This window comes from Venturia canescens, chromosome 9, assembly GCF_019457755.1.
Source record: "Venturia canescens isolate UGA chromosome 9, ASM1945775v1, whole genome shotgun sequence".
Lineage (NCBI taxonomy): Eukaryota > Metazoa > Arthropoda > Insecta > Hymenoptera > Ichneumonidae > Venturia > Venturia canescens.
In genome coordinates, this window is record NC_057429.1 from 3,056,927 (window position 1) to 3,072,121 (window position 15,195).

Here is a 15,195-nt window from a genome sequence, read left to right on the forward strand (position 1 = left end):
TCAGATCGAAACGTCACCGAATTTCTCCCATACCCTGGAAATTTATAAGGTCAGGTAATTTATGTCACTGGCTATGGGATTGAAACATCGCCGAATCGCTCCGATACCCCGAGTAACCATAAATCGGAAAATATGGAGGTTAGATGTGGACCATCGTCCGCACCTACGGGACGTGAACGTCGCCGAACCCCTCTGGTACTCCAGATATACAGAGGGGAAAAAAGGAAGAAAGGATTTGTTTGTTTGCTAAAGCACAGAGCGTATTGCTTAGTTTTTTAGGAAATCCGAATTGGCCTTTCAGGTGAGGAGACTGCCTGCCGAATGTGACTTGCACCGGCTTTTATACCCCGTCCCCAACCAACGAAGTCAGTGAGCGCCAAAGAATAATTTCCAAACTCGTTCTGCGCATCTTGTTTTAACAACATTTCTAATTGGCCCAATGCTATGATTAAGTGATTCTGATGGATCGCTTCTATTTTAGTAGTCCGAGAAGGAATACTTGCGCTTGCAATAATTCAAATGAAATTCGTTTTTCTAAGCAACAAATAACCCATTTATTTATCCACTATCTCAGCAATCATCATCATAATCATCTCTCTTATGTTATGTATCGAAAGTATAGTTTTCGTTGTGGTAAACAATGATCGGTTAATCGTTTATAAGAGAATGAGTATAAAAAAAGAGCATAGTCAAATATGTTCACTTACACTTTGTTGATGGGGTACTGAGGAAGCTGGGGTACTCAATGTACTTGTTTGTATTATGTTACTAGGAACATCAGGAATGCCCCTGAATGCAAACTTTTCAAGTTCCCTAAGTAAAGCATCTTTTTCACCTGCCGGAGCGTCGACGATTTGTCGTAGTCGAAATTGAACCTAAAATGGTACATCATCAGTATGGGTTTTAATAACAAAGAATTCGAAAAGTTTTGTCCTACCTGGGCGAAGTGTGTGGTCAATGCGATCAGTGATGAATTAAGAATTTCCTGCTCCTCTTCCAACAATTTCAGTCTGTCCACGTTACAGGATAATCTGTGAAGCCATATGAAATGTTAAGGGGTTATATACAGTCAGAAATTTCGGAAAATCGATTTTTTTATATGAGAATATTCCCTAAAAATTTCACATCGATCCAGAAAATATTTTTGGAAAAACACGGATCCCGAAGGAAAAAAAAGGTTGGGACAAGTACATTGATGGTTCCTTGTTCCCTGATCATGTCCATGTAGTTATTCTTTTTCTACCTGGTCTGTCGAGTCATAAATTTTGAAACTTGTTCCAAAAAGTCTTTGGATGCTTTTTTTGCTGATAATATAAAAAGTTGAATCTTCGAAATGCGGTAGGCAAACACAAATTTTGACAACAATACTTATGAGTTGACGTGTATGATGAGTATTCCTATTCTGCGAACTGCAAATGTGGAATTATTAGTGAAAAGATTCATTACGATAAGTTCACAGTTGCTCAGTTTTGGATGCGATTAAGTATAATGCCTGCCAACATCGTGGAAACCTACAGAATTTCTGAATGTTATGTGCGCTATGCCATTTTAATGTAACATCATGACTTCTAACACCCTTTCACTATAATACTATATATTTGGATCACTGAAATACAACAAAAATCTGCAAACTATAAAATTTATATACTGTGCCATTCATTTTACTTTTTGACTCTCACAGTAACATAAATATGAAGTGAAAAATTCATTAGAAAAGTCTTCAGTTGCTCATTTATGGATGGATTTGAAATTGCTGTCTTCCAAACTAATTGCGCAGATACATTGAATCGCAGCAGATACCTGCGAACTTTGAAATTTCTGTGGATAAGTATATGTGCTAAATATCACCCCCTATCTTTGATTATCCGTACACCTCATGTACCTTTTTCTATACCCTCAACCTCATGACTGGGGTTCGAACGCATCCCACTCTTTTTCTGCTTATAAATCCGGTCCGACGATGCTAAACTGACTGTACCATACACCATTTTCTTTATTGTTTTCATAACGATAAGAATGATGTACGATAAAACTGATTTCAATTGAATTTATATATAAAAAAATCCGTCGATTATTACTGACACACCGTCTGAATCTTTTGACAAAATTTCTATTGATACAGTAGGACCATTACCACAAACTCGCAACGGAAACCGTCATATTCTAACCATTCAACACAACCTGACAAAATACTGAATAGCGGTCCCGATACCTGATATAAAAGCTGAAACAATAGCCGACGCCCTGGCGCGAAATCTAATCGTTCAGTTCGTAACTCCAAAAATAATTCTGAGTGATCAAGGAAGATCATTTGTTGGAAAAATATTTCATTACCTTGCAAAAATATTCAAAATAAAACATTTGACTACTTCCGCTTATCATCCTCAAACGAATAGTTCTTTGGAACGAAGCCACATAGAACTGGCCGAATTCATTAAACATTACATAAATAAATTTGAAGATTGGGATAAATTAGTTCCATTCGCTATGTTCTCATACAACACATCCGTCCACGAATCAACCAAATTTACGCCGTTCGAATTAGTATATGGAAAGGCAGCGCGAATTCCAAGCTCCTACCCTCCACCAGAGAAAACAGAAACTTACGGCGATTATTTATGCGAGCTCACTAGTCGACTTGAAGACATGAGACAATTAGCTTCGAAATCTCTAATCAGATCGAAACACCGCTCAAAACGATACTATGACAGAAAAATACACCCCGCTAACCTTAAACCAGGCGATATAGTATATGCAATAAAAGAACCTAAGAAAGGGAAATTCGACAGTTGTTACGTCAGCCCTTACCAAATTTCCGAGCTACTAGACCGCCACAACGTCATATCGGAGACATCAGAGGGTAAAAGACTTTTGAAACACGTATACAAACTCAAACCATTCAACGCAAGAGAGGAAGACAGTGATACTTCCCTGCGCTAAGACGAAAAACCTTCGAAACATGAGATGTGATGCAGTACCGAAAAATTCAAACTAGGCGAACGACCTGGGAAACAAACAGAACAAAAAAGAGGAAGTCTGTCGAACGCTAGATCTAACAGACCCGAGAGCTCGAACTCTCGAAAACGTGAAAACACCTGGGCTAACTAACCCACCTTCGAAAACAAAAAAAAAATTTTTTTTTTTACAATCGCATCACACGTGCGGAGACGTTCCACGCGCCTACGGATAACATATGCAGAGAAGGAAGGAAAGGAGAAAATTTTGAGCGAAGACACGTTACCAACGCTCTATAAAACAAACATTAACTTGCATCATACCATGGATTTAAACGATATGCCTAATAACCACATATGTAACCTGCTGCACCAACAGCCCTTTCGAAATTTTCTTTCTAAGGTACAGGTTAATAACCGAGGTTCTTATCATATATCCTCCAAGGAAGGGATAAAATCAAGTATATAAAGCAATAAAATTTTCCATCACACTCAGTATCATCAAAAATTTTCCAAGTGACACATCATATACCAGTCATACACAAAGTTCACGAAGTAAAATCACTCAATAAGTACAAGTTATTAATTAAATAATCAAGTCCACAGTAAAACTTCTCGTCGCATCTTCATTCAACAATACAAATTCACAACCGCAGGTATCTACACAAACAACTTTGAAAATTTTGCAAAAGGAATCAATTATTTTACATATTTCTTGAGGAAACGAATTGATGATTTGCCCAACAGTTGAAATTACTAATAGCATACAACTAAATTGATTTAATTTTATAACCATTGTAAAAGAAATATCGAGAAGTAAAACATCAGCATCCCCAACCCTTATACCTCAAACCCATGAGTTACACTGCAGAAACGTTTGGACATTCGTGGTCCCATCTCACCGTCAAGATACGTTGCAGAAACGTTTGCACTCTTGACTACCCTCCTCTCCAGAACACGGGATTCGTTGCAGAAACGTTTGCACTTCCGTGAACCTACTTTTCATCGAGATTCGTTGCAAAAATGTTTGCACTCTCACACCCCTTTCCTAGATTTTCGTCCCACAAAGGTGCTGACGATAATTACTGTCGATATTTGCTACAATAGGCCAAAGGAAACGCCGCGCGAGAAGAAAATACCAATTACGAAAACTCCACGCGCGACTAACTAATCCAAACGCGGATCATTACATTTATTTCGATAATCAAATTCTACAGTCGAGCCTTAACCAAAAACCGTCAATAGTTTCCACAGAAATAATGAAGTCAAAAATTCAAATAAACAAAAATATTCCAGCGACAAAACTATTTGACCGTAATAATCAAGAATTTGCATACAAGGACAGTACAAGCCAAACCGAGTCGCAAAGAAACCATCAACGACACGCCTAACACACACCTACACGCACACCACCGTAACCAACCGAGCCTGCTTTGAAAGAGAGCTTCGAAACCTGAGAGGTACAGTCAGAATAAAATATTGACTCAAAATTTTTATACCATACTATCAATAGTCGAAAATGCATTTACCACAAAACGAACAAGACGATCTTAACGAACTAGAAATGTTGGACAGGTTATACACTAAACATATACAGTGAATGAATTACGTTTCCTGTAGGAATTCTGAATTTTGGAAATAAAAAAAAATGAGATCATTTTCTAACATAGCCAAGTACAGTGAATGAATTAAGGTTCTTGTGGAATTCATTCGTGTACACTTTTAGCCCTAATCCCTCACTTATTCAGAAAAATTTTCCAGCAAACGTCACAGAGCAACAAAGGTTTCTCGAATGATTCTGCAATTACTAAGAGATTATCATCTGTTTTTATGCTAGCTCGGGTTTCGGGTTATAAACTTAAAACAGTTTACGCGTATAAGTGCATGCATTGTATCTATACGATAAACTGCACAAATTCATTTTCAACATTACACACAAGCTTGGCGTGCATGGTTTTCAATCGGAAGCTCGGGAAGAGACAATTGTTCAAATTTACTATGAAAACAATAATTAATTAGAATTGTATGAACGAGTGTGAAAAAAACCGATCCCCCAATAAAATAAGAGGGGCCCTGTTATACAGGGTGTCCCATTTTAATCTTACACCTGACTTTTCTCGGAAAATATTGCTCGGATCAAATATTGTGTGGAACAAAACTTTTAGGGGTTGATGGGGGACGTTTGATAAAAATTAGTTTGTGGATCCAAAATTCAAAATGGCGACGTTAGAATGGCCGAAATGTTTTTTTCGAGTGGAAACATAACTTTTTTTCATCACCAAAAAATTTTTCAGCGCAAAACCAACAACTTTTGTTGGAAAAATTTTTTGATTAAGTTCATATTTTTTAAGTGAGAAAATCATTTTCAACTATTTTAGAGGTATCCAGGATGCACCGCGAAGAGATCTTTAACGTACCAAGTGCAAGTGCGTTTGCATGTGCGTCTGCATATGCGTGCATACGTGGAGGTGCATGTGTGTGTGTGTTTTATTTTCATTTTATTTTTCAACTTTTTTTCAAAAGAGGGGCATGCAATGCCTTTATGCCCATAGGTACGAGCTCACAAGGATTAGGTCTCTGCGGTTCGTCACTACCACAGTATTTTCGGACTCCAAACCCTCCTTGTGAGTGTACTCTGATCCCTCCCTAGAGATATTCAAAGATCCCTCCATTCATGTTTAAACATGCCTGAACTCTTCTCTCAAAACCATCAACCGTGCGTAGGAGAACATCTCTCGGGATCGCACGGCAGGCAGCTCTTATCCGCTCCTTCATGTTCTCTCGTGTTGTTGGAGCTTGACGGTAGACAGCGTCTTTTAAGTACCCCCACAAAAAGAAATCAGGAGACGTAAGATCTGGTGACCTTGGAGGCCAATTTACAGGACCGTCTCGACCAATCCACCGTTGACCAAATGTTGTATCCAGATGATTTTGAACAACATGAGCCCAGTGAGCGGGTGTATCGTCTTGCTGAAACCACATCTGTTGACGTGTTTCCAAATCCAGATCATCTAGCAAAACAGGCAGTTCATTTTGTAGAAAATCAAGGTAACGGACAGAGTTCACATTTCCCTCGAAAAAATGGGGACCTATTAATTGCCCGTTCACAACCATACGTTCAAACTCCATCGATGCTGGTGATCGATCTGTCTCAACCAATGTGGATTCTGATCAGACCAATACCGAAAGTTCCATCGGTTCACTTGACCACGGTTGTTGAAAGTGGATTCATCACTGAACATAACATATCGAAAAAAGTCCCTGGATCGCTCGATTTGTCTCAACGCCCACCGACAAAACGCCACCCTTCGCAACGGATCTGGATTAGGAGTGTCTTGGTGGAATTGTAGTCGGTACGGGTGAAGTTTCGCACCTCTCAATACACGGTGCACTGTCGATTTGGGAAACCCCAGTCGTTCCGAGATCACTTTCGCACTCAAATGAGGATCAATTGCTATCATGGCTAAAATAGCCATGTTTCGGGCTTCATGCAATCCACCAAAATTATTGACGTTTGGGAAATGTCGACGGTGGCGGATCATCCGACCTGCCCTCGCTCGCTGCTCAAGGGTTCGGATTGTCTGCCGTGATGGGTGACGACGATCAGGATATTCACGTCGACACAAATTTTCAGCTCGGAAGTAATTGCCTCGACACCTCCCTAAAATAAGGAGCATATCAACGATTTCGTTGGGACTGAAATCAGCCATTGTTGCTAATTTTCAGATCTTTCCTCTAATTTAAGAACTTTAAAAAATTTCGAAAATCAAGAATTTTTCTCTGATTTCAGAACCTTTACAAATTTTCGATTTCGTCTCTTGCTAATGGCTGCGGAGTCAAAAGATAAACGTTTCAATTAATTTTTTATCTGTGGGCGATCACAATGACTTCTAAAATAAAAAATTCTTTTCTGATTTACAACTCAAAAGTAGGCGTAAGTCTCGCTTCCGTGAACTTATCTTTAAGCGTAAGCCTCGCTTGCGTGTACTTATCTTTAAGCGTAAGCCTCGCTTGCGTGTACTTATCTTTAAGCGTAAGCCTCGCTTACGATTAAAGGTAAGTTCACTTTGTAAGAGATTAAAGAAAACATCATTGGTAGTACTGACGTAGTCTGACTTTGCGTAGTTCTCTTACTTTTGAGTTTTAAATCAGAGAAGAATTTTTTATTTTAGAAGTCATTGTGATCGCCCACGGATGAAAAATTGATTGAAACGTTCATCTTCTGACTCCGCAGCCATTAGCAAGAGACGAAATCGGAAATTTGTAAAGGTTCTGAAGTCAGAGAAAAATTCTTGATTCTCGAAATTTCTAAAAGTTCTTAAATTAGAGGAAAATTCTGAAAATTAGCAACAATGGCTGATTTCAGTTCCAACGAAATCGTTGATATGCTCCTTACACGCAAACGCATTTGCACTTGGTACGTTAAAGATCTCTTCGCGGTGCATCCTGGATACCTCTAAAATAGTTGAAAATGATGTTCTCACTTAAAAAATATGAACTTAATCAAAAAATTTTTCCAACAAAAGTTGTTGGTTTTGCGTTGAAAAATTTTTTGGTGATGAAAAAAAGTTATGTTTCCAATCGAAAAAAAACATGTCGGTCATTCTAACGCCGCCATTTTGAATTTCGGATCCACAAACCAATTTTTATCAAACGTCCCCCTTCAACCCCAAAAAGTTTTGTTCCACACAATATTTGATCCGAGCAATATTTTCCGAGAAAAGTCTGGTGTAAGATTAAAATGGGACACCCTGTATAATGATTTGGTAAACAATACATATTTTCAAGAGACTCGGTAGAGTCTCGGGACAAGTACATTGACAGCCCTGTCGTCTGCTGGCCCGAGGCTCTCGCCGAGACTATGCTTTCTCTGAATAAAACGATTCGCGGTGGTGGGGGTAAAATTGGCATGTGATTTTCGTTAATTGCGAAGCCTATGAGTTATGTACGACTTTGAAAATTGAACTTTCAGCTAATTGAGAAATTCTCTATCGAATGAGCCTAAAATCAGCATTATTGGTGGCGTAATTGCTAAGAAAAAACTTTGCACGGGCTCAAGATTATGCAAAAGTTACCAACACATTCAAAAATTTATGTGTCTGTATTGTGACGTAACACTCGAACCCCAACCTAACCTCCAAAAACATCGCGACGCGGCGCGATGTTTTGACCGAGCGCGTACAACGACCGGGGAGCCGCGTCACTGCTGGCCGGCGGCGGCCGTACTGGAGGGCAATACAAAGGCCCGACACTAGCGGCGCCGCATATTAAAAACTTGAACTATTATATTTTTTTGTTTTGTTAATTAAAATTCAACGCGATTTCATAAAATATTGTAACTAGACTCAAATGAAGCGGAAAATTATAACGGATTGAAGGAAAATAATAAAAAGATAATTTCTTTTAAAAAATTGGTATCAATTCAAATAAAACAAGACGCGTGTTTATGACGCATGCGCGGGTGGAGCGTTGATGGGCTATAGGACGCGTACGTGACTTTTAGCAATTGTAATTATTCGAATCATATTAAAACAACTAACAATGTTAAAAAATGAAGAAAATTAAATAATAACGGATCAAATTGAAGTTTTTGTTGTTGAAAATCGCAATAAGCTGAAATTCATAAAAAGCGGTAGTCCGCGCATCGTATGTTAGCCCGCTCGACCAACGGGCGAGCGTGAATCATGGCAACGGGCCAATCAGAGAAGGCGTTAGAAATGGATGCGCAGAACCGATCCGAAAACCGAAAATTCGGCGTTTGATAATTTTATGGTGGGGACACGGGTATAAGAGAAGCGCTGCGCGACTCATTCGGGAGGCAGTCCTTCCTCAAAATTCTGACTCGGAACAAAAAGGCTGACCTCAAACATTCTGATTTTGGCAAGCAACCTAACCTATTATCCTAAATTTTTCCTGGATGCCTGGAATCTCGGAGCGATTCGGCGACGTTTCAATCCCAGAGTCCAGGGTCCGCACCTAACCTCTAAACTTTCCAAATTTCCGTTGCACGGGATCTCGGAGCGATTCGGTGACGTTTCAATCCCAGAGCCCGTGGACGGTAAATAACCTAACCTTGCAGATGCTCAGGATCTCGGAGCGATTCGGTGACGTTTCAATCCCAGAGCCTGGGGTTTGTTCCTTAACTTAACCAATTTTTATTTCTTTTTGCTTGCTATAATCAGGGATGATTTTTCTTGTAAATTTGTAAATTCTGTAAAATTCTCTTTTTAAATTCAAGGTTGAAATAAATCGAGTCCGAGTCAAACAAACCCGAAATTTCTGTAAAGTTTGTAAATCTTGTAAATTTTAAATAATTAAAAAGGCCGCGGTACGAATTAGAGGTTATATCGCGTCAAACCTATAATAATTTCTTTTATTGTATAAAATCAAAACGCTTTTGAATTTTCGAAACTTTCTTCTTTCTTATAAGCGAAAAATGCGTAAATTAAAAATTGTTCAAATTCGAAACGGCGAGTGAAACAAAATTTCTCCCAATCAGCGAGCGCGATCGCGAATATTTCACGACAACAAATCAAAAACGAATTTATCCTGTGAAATCAATCAAAATTGAATAAATCGGAATTGTTAAATTTTTCAAAATCAAAATTCCGCGTTCTCACGTTTCTTTCATACCTGCTCCTTTTAAAATTAAGGTAGCTCGAACCGACGCGTGGCGGCGTTCAGGCCAGGTCGGCAAGAGCGTTACGTTACAGTATATTATATTATAACACCATCAAAGGCACTTTGATGCTATCGAGTTTCTGATTGATTGGATCTGACGACATCCATTTTTAGACGTTGTGATTGGTTGTTGAAATTAGTTGTTGATGATTGGAAATCTAACGTCAACTTCATAACGTAGCACACAGCGCAGCACAGCTGGTAACAGCAGTCATAAATTCGATCGATATACATATATATATGTACAAACCTGTGTCAGTTTTTGATCACATGAACAGAGTTTCGACATTACGAAGTGCATGCGGGATAAATAAGAAAATAATTTTTGTCATCTAAAAAAGTGCATATTACTATTTATTTTTTTAAAATTTGTGATATATTAAACCGGTATCAAAGCGGCCGCGTAAATGTAGTCTGTGATGTGTGTGTGAAAAAGAATATAAACAATGCGCGATGCATATGTCAACGAAACTTTCGAAGATTTCATTATTTCGTTCGACTGGAAATAAGTGTTGACTGAAATAATCCTTCAATTAAACCAGATTACGAGAAATATTGTCCAGTGTGAATATATCGTCACTGGCGTGGTTATATATCATCAACAATAGGTTATACATACGAATAAATAGAACAAAAACACATGGAACTGTTGGAATGATATTAGAAACTTTACTTGAATAAATGTTTTCTAATTTATTTCTTGTGTCATCATTATTTTTAAACATCCCCATATTTTGCTTGATATTCAGTTTGGCTCTGCCCTCCGATCCTTGTTTTCACCCCATCAGTTTGCAGCGGATCGATACATATTATTAATTCGTTCCCTAATATGTGTCCTATGATTTTCTACTCCTTCTTCATGATGATTGTGGTAACATGATTCGAGAGGTTTCTAACCATAATCTTGAATTGCACATTTTGTAAATCAGATTTTCAAATAAATTTCTGGTCTTGGTATACTGGGTAGTTATTCTTTTCCCATTAGGTCTGTCGAGTGATAAATTTGGAAACTTGTTCCAGAAAGCCTTTGGATGCTTTTTTTGCTGATGATATGAAAAGTCGTATCTTCGGAATGCGGTGTGTAAACACAAATTTTGATAACAAAACTTATGGAATGACATATATGTTGAGTATTTCCACTTTGGAAACTACAGATATGGAATTATCCATCCATGAAAAAAACTTTAAAACAAAATTTTTATAAAAAATAGGCAAAAAAATTATTTTATAAAAAAAATACAGAACAATTCGCAACAAATTTCACAAATCTTGAAAAAGCATTATCTTTAAAAAAAACTAAACTGTATCTATTTTTTAAAGTGTTAAAAGAATCAAATAACAAGTAAAAAATAAAAACCGAAAAATCGCGCTTGAAATCATTTTGGAAACCGATGCCTCATTCTTCTTATTTGATTCGAAGGGCTAAATCAATTAAAAAAAATTCCATCTAATTTACATGCAGCATTAAAATTTATTATATCAATTCGAGGCCAAGTATTTTCTAATAAATTGAAAAATCTAGAGTCGCGGTAGTGACTCAAAGACAAGAACATTTATGACGTCGCTGCCAGAGACTCTTTACAGGAGCCATCGCTTTTCTACTTGTTTCGAAAATTTCTTTCTTCAATAAAATAATAATCACAGAATTTCATAGGATATTTCAACTTGACGTATTTTTTATTTATTTTTTTCTATGGATTGCGACCTCTTGCAACTCTGTAGCTTAACGCATTCGAAAGATATTAATTATTATTTTTTTAATTTCATCAGAAAATTGTGCATTTTTTCGCACACATTTTTGATGTTTATTTGTTTCAAGAACTAGGGATATCTGGTTCCAAACATATTTTGTATACCTATATATTTCCGTGTCTGACATTTCTATTATGTGCATGAAATAATGAGATTGGAACGCCGTCAGTGTCCAAGTTGACCTAACATCGTGACCATGGATGACACCTATATATATTGGGATCGTGATCGTGATGTGAAAGCTCACTGATTTTAGTGCGCAGTTACTGTGTTAGTGGTATTTTAATTCAATAATCATTTAGTAATCATACATTTTTTATGTACTAAAGATATCATGAGCATGATATTGTGTTAGTGGTGTTTTGAACTCAAATTCGAATTCTATTTTTTTGAGAAGTGCTGGTGAGAATGCGGATGTGAAATTGTACTTAGGTCGACGGCTCCATGGTTTTCGATGTCTAGGACGACGGATCCATGGTTTTCGATGTCTAGGTCGACGGCTTCATGGTTTTCGATGTCTAGGTATATTTCTCCATAGTTTTCGATGTCCAAGCATATTGCTCCATGGTTTTCGATGTCTAGGTATACTTCTCCATGGTTTTCGAAGTCCAGGCATATTGTTCCATAGTTTTCGATGTCTAGGTATATTTCTCCATGGTTTTCGATATCTAGGCATATTTCTAAATGGTTTCCGATGTCTAGGTCGACAGGTCCATGGTTTCCGATGTCTATGTCGACTGCTTCATGGTTTTCGATGTCTCGGTATATTTCTCCATGGTTTTTGATGTCTCGGTATATTTCTCCATGGTTTTCGATGTCTAGGTATATTTCTCCATGGTTTTCGACGTCTAAGTATATTTCTCCATGGTTTTTGATGTCTAGGTATATTTCTCCATGCTTTTCGATGTCTAGGTATATTTCTCCATGGTTTTCAATGTCTAGGTCGACGAGTCCATGGTTTCCGATGTCTAGGTCGACGGATGCATGGTTTTCCAGGTCTAGGTCCGTGGCTCCATTGTTTTCGATGTCAAAGCAGATATCAGCCCCAATAATTTTTTTGCCACGAATTTTGATAGTTATTATTCATTCTCCGAAAATTAGAATCACGAACAACACTATTGTTATTTTCTTGAAAAAGTAGTAATTGGACAGGGGGTATTGCAAAATGCTTGAGAATTTGGAAGTTACCGTTAGTCGATTCTCAATTGATTGAACAGTTTAAATTTGTGGAAATGAAATGATCAATTATGGAAATTATTGGCAACTAATGAAAAATGTATTGCAAATTGACGGAAATTTTCCAATTGATGGAGAATGTTTTGCCAAATGCCGTAAATTTGTCCATTAAATAAAAAGTTTTTGGTCAATCGATGAAGACCAGATCGTTCTTCGTCAATTCGCCCACAATGTTGTTAAATGATTATATATTTATCGATAATGAGCGATACAATGTAGACATGGAATACGATAGATTGATGGAGATCGGGGGTTTTTGGGGCTGCTGAGCGCAATTCCAGTATCAGATTTCCTAGATTTCAAAAATTCAAAATGGCGGATCTTAGATTCCAAACCACTTTTTGAAAAATTGATCCAACTGGCCTGAAACTTGTTATTCAGAGGTGTCGCTGAACATGAATCTACCGCCGACTTTTCAAAATTTCAAAAATTCGATGTGATGAATCTAATATTTCGAATGATTTCTTGAACAACAATGCAATTGGCCCGAAACTTGTTACTGAAAGGTTTCCGGGATCGCTGAGCAGAAATCTGATGTCGAATGTTTAAAATTTCAAAAATTTATAGTGTCAAATATAATATCTTGAAGGACTTTCTTAAAATCAATCCCATTAACCTGAAATTATTTCTCGAGAGTTTTTGTGACTGCTGAGCTCAATTCCGATGTCAGATTTTCATAATTTCGAAAATCAGAAGAGTCGACCTAGCCATCGAAAGCCATAGAGCTGTCGACCTGTCAATATCGAAAACCATGGATCCGTCGAACTAGACATCGGAAACCATGGATCCGTCGACCTTGACATCAGAAACCATGGACCCGTCGACCTAGACATCGAAAACCATGGAGGAATATGCCTCGACATAGAAAACCATGAAGAAGTATACCTAGATATCGAAAACCATGTTGCAATATGCCTGGACATCCAAAACCATGGAGTAATATACCTAGACATCGAAAACCATAGAGGAATATGCCTTGACATCGAAAACCATGGAGAAGTATACCTAGACACCGAAAACCATGGAGCAATATGCCTGGACATCGAAAACCATGGAACCGTCGACCTAGACATCGGAAACCATGGAGAAAAATAACTAGACATCGAAAATCATGGAGCCGGTAGACCTAAGCGTCGAAGATCTTCACGGACGTATCGCATACTATGTATGCGTAAACCAGACAATGTATGATCTACCAATTGGTTAAAAATGTCTCTAGAATTGAATTTTATATGATCAATTGACAGAATATTTTGGATCAATTGAAAAATTATCGTCAATTGGCAATATCACCTTTATTAATTAGAAATTGGTTGGTCAATTGGTAATATCTCCTCCATCAATTGGAAATTGGTTGGTCAATTGACAATATCTTCTCCATCAATTGGAAATTTTTTGTCAATTGGTAATATCTCCTTCATCAATTAGAAATTGGTTTTTCAATTGACAATGTAATTTGAAATAATGACTGATTTAAATTTTTAATCAACTGATAATAATTATTTTCCCAATGTGCATTTTTGATCAATGTAAAAAGTAAAAATGAAAAAATTTTTTTTTGACGATCTCTGGATGATACTAAGGTCGAGAAAAGAAGTTGGCCGAGAAACGCCAAAAATAGTAGTTATGTGTTTTTCTTAGAACAAATTGAGAAATAAATCAACGATAACAGATCACATCTATATATTGTCGTAATATAAAGAAGAGATGAACCGGTCTTCACTATTATGATTTCGATTTTTTAATATCTTGTTAAATTTCAAGTTCACGGTGCACAAAAAGTCGGCAAATAAACATGAAATACAGCATGAATGCTGTGAAAAACTGAAGACAAGTACATTTATGTCCCCTGGACAGCCCTCGTCAAATATTAATTTATTACAACGTATGAAAAACTATGATCAAAAAAAATTCAACACCTATAAAAAACTACAAGCTCGTCATAGCAGCTCAAGAAAACATGATTGAACCCTCAAAAAATAAAATCATACATTGTTTCTTGAAATTGAAAAAGGAAATTGAAAATTGTCCGAGTAAAAGTCTGCTTCTAAAAAAACTATCCAAAAACCAAACTCATCATACACTTTATGAAAAACCTTCTTCGTTATCATTCAAAAGAATATCGAACCTCGTAAAAACACGCTTCCTTCCAAATAATTATTACAAAATAATTCACAAAAATGACGTCTCAAATGACCATCTCAAATGCATTAATGAATAACCTCGAACCTGTGATATGGAAATACGTAATCTCAAGACGCTCCGCTCAAAGGAACTGAATGTTGTCAAATAAGTGCAAAAGTGAAAAGTACATTGCATTGAGAACCGAAAAAATACAAATGTAGTATATTTAAAGAAGATTAAAAAATACAAATAATCAAATGATAAACAAAAGAAAAACAAAAACACAAAAAAATCGCAAACACAAAAAGTTATAATAACAAAAAATTACGAAGATTTTAACTTACTGAATAGTCAACTAAATTATTGAATTTTAGCCGTTGTGAAATCATGTTCTAATGGGCTTTGAGAATACTCGTCTGCCTCAGAACGTTTTAGCTAAATTACTAAA

The 15,195-nt window shown here is 37.0% G+C and overlaps 1 protein-coding gene across 2 annotated transcripts in view; it reads right to left on the reverse strand.

Annotated features, from left to right (window-relative positions):
- Positions 1–15,195, reverse strand: part of LOC122416455 (RUN domain-containing protein 1) — a 580,344-nt gene that overhangs the window by 443,800 nt on the left and 121,349 nt on the right. For both annotated transcript variants that reach the window (XM_043429436.1, XM_043429435.1), the window contains 2 exons: positions 938–1,031; positions 708–875 (listed from right to left, as the gene is read on the reverse strand). In XM_043429436.1, coding sequence (XP_043285371.1) covers positions 708–875; positions 938–1,031 — 262 coding nt within the window. The remainder of the gene's footprint in view (positions 1–707; positions 876–937; positions 1,032–15,195) is intronic.